The 11334-nt window shown below is 39.1% G+C and overlaps 2 protein-coding genes across 2 annotated transcripts in view; both read right to left on the bottom strand.

The window, feature by feature from the left end:
- The window catches only part of pkp2 (plakophilin 2), a 17531-nt gene extending 11541 nt beyond the window's left edge, over positions 1-5990 (bottom strand). The window contains exons 1-4 of the mRNA XM_037695709.1: positions 5801-5990; positions 2709-2779; positions 847-1408; positions 614-765 (exon numbers count right to left, since the gene is read on the bottom strand). Coding sequence (XP_037551637.1) covers positions 614-765; positions 847-1408; positions 2709-2779; positions 5801-5990 — 975 coding nt within the window. The remainder of the gene's footprint in view (positions 1-613; positions 766-846; positions 1409-2708; positions 2780-5800) is intronic.
- A 3318-nt stretch (positions 5991-9308) lies between these two features.
- nudt4b (nudix (nucleoside diphosphate linked moiety X)-type motif 4b) overlaps positions 9309-11334 on the bottom strand; it is a 7277-nt gene continuing 5251 nt past the window's right edge. Inside the window, exons 3-5 of the mRNA XM_037695975.1 lie at positions 10882-10926; positions 10606-10693; positions 9309-10109 (exon numbers count right to left, since the gene is read on the bottom strand). Coding sequence (XP_037551903.1) covers positions 9895-10109; positions 10606-10693; positions 10882-10926 — 348 coding nt within the window. The 3' untranslated portion in view covers positions 9309-9894. The remainder of the gene's footprint in view (positions 10110-10605; positions 10694-10881; positions 10927-11334) is intronic.

Below are 11334 nucleotides of genomic sequence, written 5' to 3'. Positions count from 1 at the left end.
TATCAAAAGGCTAGCTAGAAGCTAAAAATAGCAAAAGGATAGCTACAATTAAAAGTGCCAGAATGGTAAACAAAAGTTGAAAGCTAAAATGAGCAAAGGTGTAGCTAAAGTTAAAAGTATCAAAAGGTGAGCTAGAAGCTAAAAATAGCAAAAGGATAGCTACAGTTAAAAGAGGCAGAAGGGTAAACAAAAGGCAAACGCTAAAATTAGCAAAGTAGCTAAAGTTAAAAGTATCAAAAGGCTGGCTAAAAACTAAAAGCAGCATAAGAATACAAAAATATATAATTAATGTTGAAAAAATATTTCAAAGAGATCAATGCTTTTAAAGGAAGTGGAGACATTTCAGTGTCTTTCTGTGAAGAAAAAGATTTGTTAATATACCGGTACTTCATTATTTTTAAAAGTATAAAATAAAAAAATATACCAAATGCCTCCGAAATGAGCTGAACGTTTTGATATATGAAAAACTGCACATGGTATAAAGAATTCTTTAAATGCAATAAATAAATAAATAAATAAAAAGAAACTAAGTGTGAACGTACACACAAAAACAAATTTTGAGTTCTGTTTTACAGATTTAAAACAGACAATCTTTTTTTTTTTTTTTATTTACCGTCTTTTTAGCGTCTTCTCCCTGGAAACACAGACTTTGTATACTGTTGACGGCATCGATCAGAGTTTCCTCATCGTTTGTGGTCAAAAGGCTCACAGCCCGCTCCAGCGTCATCGCTGGAGGTTTATTCTTCGATTCCCTGCGTGACGGATCACAAACTATTCACGTTTTTCACGACACAAATCAGACGATGCAGGAATATTCTGAAAAAATTCAATCTTACGGTGTGAGATTCTGTTTCTGTTGTGCGCCGAGTTGTTTCGCCACGGGTCTCCCCGTGTCCATCTCTGCTCTGCCACCAGACGGTGAGAACGAGTCCAGTCTCATGGACCTCTGGTCCCCGCTGACCTGAGCTGGGCAGATCAAGTCCTCATCAGGCTGGGCAGATCCAAACATCTGATCACTGAGCGTAACAGCGTTTTGTCTGCGACTCGTCAGAAAGTCATTCTGAGCGTGTTGCTGAAACCCTGCAGACCGCGATCTAGCCGTCTGTCTCAGAGACGAGGGGCTGAAAGTCCCAGGTGTGGACATGGATGAAGGCAGCCAGCTGCCATGAGGGGTCTCTAAGAGAGCATAGCGATGAAATAAATCGGAGTCTCCCGTGGAGTTCATCAAAGTCGCCAGTGCATGTGAATGACCAGGTCCAGGGACTGTGTACACCCCACGGCGATACGTACTGTTGAAGTGACGGCGAGCTAAATCTGGGTTGGGTTCTGGAGACATCGCTACCTTCCTGGATGGTCTCTTCACATGGTTGATTGATAAAGTGCGGCTGATGAAGCTCGGTCCATTTACCTATGGGGGAAAAAAAGATACTCTGCATTTACAAGCAATTTTTTTTAATCAATTTTATTTTACACGTTATGTTAATGTTAGTCGTTTTTTGCCCTGGGTTAACATTTTATACATTGTTTTTGACTTTTTTTTTCCTAAACAAAAGCACAAAAAGTAAGTTAGTTTATGTTTGGTTGATTATTTCTTTGTTGTAACAATGTTTCTTGGCAATAAATCTAAAACGGAGTGTTTATTTCACTTTAAATGGTGCCACATTTGTTAAGAAAATGCATTTGTGGATTGAGCAGCAGATAAATCTGTGATATGCACTCATTAAAAAAACGTGTCAAATCTTCTCTGCGTATGCCAAACAGCTCATTTGCTGCTGACGCTTTGATATTTATTGTTTATGGAAGTCTTAAGAAACAAGGCGTTTTAGCAATTTAATAATTGAGTTATTTAAAAAATAAGGGATACAGTAGCATGTGGAAGAACCATACACAGCCATTTACGATGTGGAAGAACCATATACAGCCACAACAGTCTGCCACTTCCATCTATAGGATTTATTGCCAACAAGCACTGTTACATCAAAGAAAAAAAATTAACCAAACAAAAATATAACGGTACTTATTTTTACGCAACAAGTATATTTACTTTGTTTTTAGAAAAGCCTAAATTCAAATGTAAAAACCTCTGCAAAGTTGTCGATGAAACCTGAATCTGACAAAATGTACACAAAATAGAGTACAAGATTAATAATAGGGATGCACAATATTAACAGCACGGTATCCGTATCAGATGATATTTGCGATAAAGTTAAATATCGGACATTCCATTGAAATAACTCCTCGATATAAAAAGCTTCTGTTTTAAGTTAATTTTTAATTTAAGAAACTGTCAAGTACCGGTATATCTATTAGCGCACTACTACTTACGCACTTTTCACTTGTTGCTTGTGAATAGGTTGAGTTTAGATTTGTGTTAGAGACTAAATATCACAAATAAATTTGACATTTAACATAATCCAACATCATTTTCAGCCCCTTTTTGGCATCTTCATTTGGTATCAGACCAAACTGACAAATTCTATGCAGAATAATGTATATATATATATATATATATATATATATATATATACTAGGAATGTTGGACATTCAAGCTGCCTGAATGACCTGCAGTTCAACATGAATCCAACACAAACTGAAAGCTGTGATCATCGACAAAGCAGCAACAGAACACCACAAACTTATCTCGGATCGTTTTCAAGCATTAAAAAGGACGGCAAAAACATAAACTTTGCCAAAAACAGGGCTTTTACCTTAGTGTTAGAAGAAAATCCTTCATCACCATCTAAACTTCTTGCTGTGTGTTTCTGCAGGCTGGCTCCACCTGAAACAAGTCACATGCTCATGACCCCACATGACCACCTCAACCGAGACAGACCAGGACTAACTCGCAGTGCTGTGTCTTTATAACCTGCTAGGAAGATTTGATTAGTTTTTTTGGTACAAGACCGACTAACAAGACATGATAGAAAAAGTAAAGTGGTGAGACAACACAAATCACACTGATAATAAACCATTTCCTGATTAATATTTTGTGGTAAAAAGATATAGGTTTTCTGCAAGAGGACTAATAAAACTCCCATATTTTTCAGACTATAAGGAGCACTTAAAATCCTTTAATTTTTCTCAAAATTCAACAGTTCCTCTTATGTATTGATTCTGGTTGTGCTTACTGACCTCGAACCGATTTTATATGGTACAACTAAACAATGTTGAGCGTTATTGTGAATGAGTTGAATAAAGTTTGACTTATCTGACTGTTTTGTTTTGCTTAATGCAACTTATAGTCCAAAAATTAGGTAACATTTGTGTGAAACTTTGTGCAAACTATAAGCTTCTGCTTTGCAAATATTAGCTTATTGTTACAGTTTTGCCAATCAAAAACAAGTACACACATATTTGTTTTGCAGAGATGAAACATGCAATCAATTATTACCGTAGCTTTTCCACTACAACACCTGGGGCCATTTTCTAATAAAAACTGTGCCTAATCCTGTATTTGCACAAAAGATGATGATTGTGTTGTTGGTTTTTTTCTAGATAAAAATCAATATATGCAGTATTAATAATAATGATGTACACAATGGCGTACCACAAGGCTCAGTCTTAGGACCCACCCTCTTTACAAGCTACATAGGTAATGTAGGTCAGAGCATCCTTGATGCATCCTTGTGTTTTCACACCTGATAGTCCGGTAGACTCGGTTCGGTTCGGGACCAATATTCATAACATTCTGTTTACATTTGAGCTGGTGCGTTTGCATTCACACTGCACTGTGCAGTAGAGTCAACCTGTTGAACCAACCTGTTCCGCCACTCGCCTGTGGTGGGGCTGCACCAAGAACTACAGAAAGAAATTACACAAAAACCTCTGAAGAAGACACTTCTTCTTCTTCTTCTGGAAATAAAACAAAAACGGAGTGGCAGTTTTAGGAGTTATATTTTGTCATTTTTCAAAAATGGACTCAGCATGAGCAGAAGATGAGGCAGAAGACCATGGAGAATATTGTTTTTCACACAAGGCGGCTGACGGCTCCATATGTGGTAAGAGAAATGCGTGTTTGTTTGCCCTGCGCTGCACTCCACTTCTTGCTTGCGGAGCGGGGCCCGGTCTGATTGAATTCACATTGTACTTGAACCGCGCTGGAGTTCTCTTCTACCGGACCGAGACCTAGGTTTTAGCCCGGGCCAGAGTTCGCCTTTTTGTTCCGTGACAGAGTTCGATGGCGCGTTCACACCTCCCCAAACGAACCGGACTTTCTAGGAAAACGAGCTAGAGTTCGATTAAAGCGGACTACACAGGGCTGGTGTGAATGCACCCTTACATTTCTACGCTGATGACACAGTTGTTTATTGTAGAGCTAAAACAGTTGCTAAGGCTTTCCAGCTTTTGTAATCCGCATTTGACATCCTCCAGTCAGATTTGTTCCACCTCAAACTTTTCTTAAATGCCGATAAAACCAAAGGGATGCTTTTTTCAAACAGGAAGTCGGTCCAAGCAGTTTTCACTCCGATTTTGTCTCCAAATGGTGTCCCTATAGAGTTTGTTGATTCCTATAAATATTTGGGTATATTGGTCGACTCGCATCTCTCTTTTAAGCTCCATGTGGAAAACTTAGTAAAAGAAGCTGAAAGTTAAACTGGGTCTCTTTTTCAGAAACAGATCCCGTCTAACTCTGAATGCTAGAAAACGCCTTGCATCTGTGACTTTCCTTCCCTCCATTGATTACGGTGACATTATTTACATGAACGCTCCTACAAGAACCCTGCAGATGTTGGATGCCGTCTATCATGGTGCACTAAGATTCATAACTGGCTGTGATTATCATACCCACCACTGCACCCTGTATTCACTGGTTAACTGGACATCATTAACTTCACGCAGACTCTCTCACTGGTACATTTTCATCTTTAAATCACTTCTTGGTCTGCTGCCTTCATACATCTCCTCCTACATGTCACTACATGAGTGCAGCTACAGCGTGCGCTCTCAGGACTTTATTACCTGCAGTGTCCCCTCAGTGAGGACTGAACTTGGCAAAAGGGCCTTCTCCTACTCCGCTCCTGTTTCCTGGAATATCTTACAAAAAGACCTGAAGCTCTCGACCTTGACCTCTAAGTGGCTTTAAGAATCTGTTGGACTCCTGGCAGGGACCAATGCAGACATGTTCCTGTTTTTAGTTTTCTACATTTGCCTTATAATCTTGCTGTTTTTGCTTTATTTTGCCATCTTATTTTTTTTTTTTTTTTTTTTATCTGTACGGCTCTTTTATGATTGTCTATTGTTGTCGTCATTCTTTGTTGAAATCAGGTCTCTTGTAAATGCGTCCTCGAGGCTCAATGGGATTTACCTGTCTAAATCAAGGTTGAATGAAAAATAAGAGTGCAATCTTTCATATTTATTTTCTACAACACAGTAATACACCTTGACCACACTCTCATTAAATCATTTGTCTTACAAATAATGACCCCCCAGTGTTTGAGGTCCCAAATTGAGCTGTAGCTTTTCACCGCCTTTGGGCAGATGTGTGAAACTGCAGGAACCTGTTGGACAAGGGACTTGTTGTGCAGAGAGCATTCCATTCACAAAAATCACCAGCATTCACTTTGAACAGCCCTGTTGTGGCTCTGCAGTGAAGCACAGATACAGCAGGGCTGAGTCTGGTAGTCTGAGCTGAAACATCTTCTAATAAATGTCAGTGGGAGAAAGCTCTGTGTTTATCTCCATATAGAACACGAGGTTGTCTGCACAGACGTTGTGACTTTACGCATGCGCATTAGTAACTGTTAAAGGGTCAATGGTAAATATATTTTGTCGGAGGACTATTATTACAAGTGAAAGTTACCATTAGAGAGATTCCTCTTTGTCTTCCGCTCCAGGGTGAGCCGGACCTGCCGCTGAACACGGAGGCTCCGGTCTTCAGACTCGGTTCTGGTCGAGGACCTCGGACTGGGCTCGGTCGGCAGAGCCAGACTGGAGTCGTTCAGCACCAAGTCCAGCGCAGGCAGAGGCGACTTAAAGAACCTCTCCTCCATCGTGAACTACTACAAAACCCGGTGGATAATTGCCGCTCCTGAGCTCAGCTCCGCTCGCTTTGTTGTCCCACTCAGGCGGGGCCACCTGAGGTGATGGGGGCGGAGCTAAAGAAACACCTGAGGAGTCAGGTGTCGCTCCAATAATTATAATTTTATGTCTAAAGCACAACGCCAGCTAAATGCTAGAGGAACACAATGAAAGTTAAAAGGCTAAAGTAAAACTAACATAAAAAAAACAGCTAAAAGTATCAAAACACTAGCTCAAAGCTGAAAGTAGGTAAGCTAGAGTAGAAAATAAACTAACATAAAAAAGGCCAGCTAAAATATCAAAAGCCTAGAATAAAGCTAAAAGTGGGCTAGCTAAAGGTAGCAAATGCTAGGTAAATATAAGAAGGCTAGCTACAAGTTAAAAGCAGGGGAGCTAAAAAAAATAGCTAAAGGCTAAATCTAAAATGGTGAGCAAAAAAATGTAAGACTGGGTATGCTAAAAGTAGCAAAACACTAGCTAAAATATTAAAAGGCTAACCTAAAGTGTATAGTGGATTAGCTAAAAGTAGCCAAACACTAGCTAACAGCAGTAAAATCTAGCTAAAAATTCAAAGTTAGTCAAAAGCTAAGATAAATTGCTACTTAAAAGTAGCAAAAGGCTAGCTAAAATATGAAGACTAGCCAGAAGGTAAAAGTAAACCAGCTAAAAGCATCAAAACACTAGCTAAAATATTAAAAGGCTAACCTAAAGCCTATAGTGGATTAGCTAAAAGTAGCCAGACACTAGCTAACAGCTGCAATATGTAGCTAAAGATTCAAAAGGTTAGTCAAAAGCTGAGACAAAATGCTACTTAAAAGTAGCAAAATGCTAGCTAGAATATGAAGCTAAAAGCCAGCTAAAAGTATCAAAACACTAGCGCAAAGCTAAAAGTAGGTAAGCTAAGTGTAGGAAAAAGATTAAACTTAATAAAAGGCCAAATCAAATATCAAGACTAGATAAATCTAAAAGTAGCTAGGCACTAGTTAACAGCTGCAAAAACTAGCTAAAGATGTAAAGGTGTAGTTAAAAGTTAAGAGACAAAATGCTAGCTAAAATATGAAAAGCCTAGCTAGTAGCTACAAGCAAAACAGCTAAAAGAATCAAACAGCTTGTCAAATCAATTTGTTTTGTTCCGAGGACAAAAAAGCAAAAACATTCCAAACAAACCTTGGAGCTGTAGGAATTTGCACGGTGATTATTTTAATAGAAATTAGAAAAAGTTTGGGAACGTCCTAAACAAACTGAAACAGCTGCCAGGAAGCGAGTCGCCTTTAAATGAACACTCAACAAATGTTACAGTAAGATGTTTCCTCTTTAATGCAATCTCCACAGAAACAATCTTTCCGGTTCGCATCACTTCCACACAAAATGTATTTTTGCCTCAAATCATATCAAACTTTGACATTTGCATTGAATAAAAACAGTTTTAGAATAACATCGGCTGAAAATCAACGTGGACACAAACATTCAACGAGACTTCAAGTGGATGAAGTTATTCAAGCAGCAGTTGTCCAACACTCTCGAGTAAAAACACGAAGAGCTGAAAGGTGGAAGTTGATGTTCATTTTAAAATTAAATTATATTATATTCCAACTTCAAGTTGAGATATGTTTCAGATAATTCCCTTCTAGTTTTATCCCCCACTTGAACACAAAGTTTGTAATTTGGCACATTTTGTTTTGAAGTTATAAACTTGTAAAAAAAAAAAAACCACAGAGCCGAGGCTAAAACTTTATGGCGGATGAACTGATGTGTCGGAGTTTATATTTTGTAACAGAGCAGTAAACATGAATTGTAAAATTAAAAAAAAAGGTGGTTATCTTTAAAATTATTTAGGCTGCCATGGTTTAAGACCAACTCCAACAGCTTAAAATCTTACAAAATAACTGATTTAATCTTTAGGATTTTATTTAAAACCTTTTCTCCCCAAAAATATTACAATTAAACAATTTCCTTATTTATCTTTATGGTTTCACTCAACATTTTAAGCCATTTCTTAAAAATAAGTCAATTTCTCATTTAATATTCCAGTTATTTTCTAATTCTGTGCATTTTAAATACCGTATTTTTTGCCGTACAAGTCACACCTTTTTGCATAAATCTGCAAGTGTCTCATTAATAGGTAAAAGTGGGTATTAGTGAGACACTTGGCTTGCCATACAAAGCACTTTCATCTTGCTCAGGAACCCAGGAGCAAACGTCAAATCAGCTGCATTTCGCCTCATTGCCCAGCCGAAATGCAGCTGATTTGACCGTTAAAGTACATTTAACTGAGACAGACCTCTGCTATAATGTCGAGCAAACAAACAATTGTTTAATCCTCCCGTGCACGCTCCCGCCATTTGGCAGCCAATCGATTTTTGGCACAACACCGGCCCACGTTTCCAGGCAGCCAGCGGTGACGCATAAAAGATGCGACTTATTTATGTTTTTCCACTTTATTATACATTTTTGGACTGATGCGACTTATACGGCATAATGTACGGTAATCTGATTACAGGTTATTCTGAGACGCAGCTCAAGTTGTTCTACGAACATTCTTGTTTTTACTTTAAGATACTTTTCATCCACAAAACATCCCAAACTTGTGGCACATCATCAAACGCGATCCAAACGTCTAACGCTGTACACGTTTGTTGTCAGCTGCGTGTGCATCTTTTAAGAAATATAGAAAATATCAAGAGGAAATAAACAGGTGCGTTCAGGTTAAAAATGTTTTGTTTTTTTAACAAAGCCTCTTAATAAAAGTTATTTACAAACCGCAGCGTGGCTTACCGTTTGTCATTCAAGTTGTCGAAGCAAAAGGGAGCGTTTTAGCACGAGAAAGCAATTTTAAATGAGAAATATAGCAGGTTTTTTTGCATTATTATTATTGTTTGTACAATTTTCGTCTATTAATTTACAAGAGTTGGCTGGAAAAATTTACATATTATTCTCTGAACCTTTGCAACTCTTATTCTTCAAATATTCAATACATCATAAACAAAATAATCAATATATATCAATTAGCTTTAGTTACTTTGAAGCGCTGAGGTCTGATACAAATCACAGCAGTTTAAAGGAAACAATCATGATTTTACTTTTTTACCTTTCGTTTTTTTAGACGATTCGAAGCTCAGAGCTCCGTAGACTATCAGAAGCACGGCTGCACTCATTGTGATCTGATACCTCCGACGAGATAAAAAGAAAAGTGTGTGGACACGTAGCGCTGCAGCGCTCAAGTTGCAAACAGCAGAGCTGCGTCAGAGGAAGTCACAAAACAGGACAATCGTATCCAGTTTACTGAGGTAGAAAGTTTAAAACTTGTATTTTGGGGCAAACGTTTTGCCAACTTCGTACATTATTCTTGATGTCGCCTTAGCATGTTAAAAAGCAGCGAATGAACTTCTTTGTCGAATGTTAAACAAGAACTAAATCGATTTTCAGTTTTCTGTCAAATAAATAACCACGTGTAATGTTTTGACGGTTACCATCACAACATCTGGAGACATTCAACGCACTGATGTGCTCTCTGGGAGGCCACGCAACGATGTTAAAGTGACCAAAAACAACCCAAATATAACATTCACACAAAGTTTCTGTAAGGCATTCCTTCGCTGTAGGTCGTTCACACCAGCAGAGGCTGCAGCTTTGTCCTCTCACACTCAGCATCCCGGTGTTCCATGAATTAGCCACATCCAGATGTGAGCCTTTTCTGCTCAGTCTTTATCCCCATTCTAGCGCTGGCTTTGGTCAAGTCTTGCAGTTATGATAGGAAAATTTTAAATACAAGCGAGCCACGGCTCGGAGAAGTCGTTAGATTCATGCAGGAGGCTGTACAGACTCTCGGTGCACTGTTCGAGAGAAGAAGAAAAAATGGGAGGACGAGGTGCAGTCCTATCTGCAGGAGGAGGTCAGCACGCTGCCCGTCGACGGCGCAGAGGTGCTGTAATGGGGGTAGTTGTCGTTTGGAGGCGGGCTCGGGAGGATGGAGTTCCCGTTGGTGGGGGAGCAGCTGAGCTGGAGCCTCCTCAAATACTCGGCGTGAACGGGTTTGTGGCTCTGCAGAACTTTGATGGCTTCGTCCACGGTGAACCACTCCCGCTTACGGCCTGCAGGGGGCGACAGAGGACACACAGAGGGCTTTATTTACAACTTTTACCAAATGAGTTACAAAATCCTCCTCTGGCTGTTTCTTTTTTGTGCCACTTGCAGCATTTTGAGATTTGTTGCTGCCGTAAAAATTTAAAATCACCTTATTCTGACATGTTTACCATGTTCCACTGTGAATAAAATATGGATTCATAATTTTATTCTGCTTTTATTTGACAGCTTTGTCCAAGTTGGGGCTGTAAATAAAAAGTGATTTCCACTCAGCACATCTTAACAGAATAACGACTTCATCACTTGGCGTCCACACTGACAGTTGCAATATACGACAGCAGGGATCAGTGCCCCAGATTTACGGTCAGCTGTTGACGCTGCATGCTGGTATAGTTTCCAAGCAGCACATGGGCCCCCCGCATAAATTAAATAAATAAAACCAGTATATCTTGCTCAGCAGAGTAAGTTTAGACACATGTGGCTGCAAATATTCATGAGCTGTACCTATGTTGACTGAATCCTCCCAGGCCTCGAATGTCTCCGTGACAGTCAGCACATACACGTACGTACGGTTCTTCCGATCCTGGTTTTGCTTTAAGAATCAAAAACGGAGGATTTTAAAGACAAAAACTACAAAGAGTTATGACATAATTTAAAAAATACATTTTAGAGACAGATGATAATGTTATTTAATTCAAAGAAAGGTGCAAATTATTTGTTTTTGCTCATTTAAAACCTCTTTTTTTTAGTAGAACAGTTATGGACATGTGAAAAACTCACTTCAAATACACCAAGTAGGCGTCCTAGCTTGCCCTTTACACCAGCCTAAATGGGGAGGGAAAGAGCTTTGAATTTTTTTAGCGAAACAAGAAAAACACAAAAGGTTACTGTAACAAAACCAGCAGCGAAATCAAACTGATGAACGGAGGGTGACAGCAGCGTTTACACCGATGACTAGGTCAGAATAATGTAATAACGCAAGCGAACACAAAACGCAAAACTGACTTTATGTCAAAAAAAAAAAAACTTTTCAAACTTTCAGTCACATTTTTTTTTAAAGCAGACTTCACATACAGTTCATTACATAATACGACGGCTTGTATTACTCAGAAAGACCTTCCTGTGACACCTGAGGGGCAGTTATGTCTCTTTCATAACCGTTATTCCACCAAGTCAGATGCACTTCACAGGACTCGAATGTCATCTGTCTCCTCTGAACTCGGTGTGAGGCGG

Source organism: Nematolebias whitei, chromosome 22 (genome assembly GCF_014905685.2).
Source record: "Nematolebias whitei isolate Nwh7 chromosome 22, NemWhi1, whole genome shotgun sequence".
Lineage (NCBI taxonomy): Eukaryota > Metazoa > Chordata > Actinopteri > Cyprinodontiformes > Rivulidae > Nematolebias > Nematolebias whitei.
This window is presented reverse-complemented; position numbering and strand designations above follow the sequence as displayed.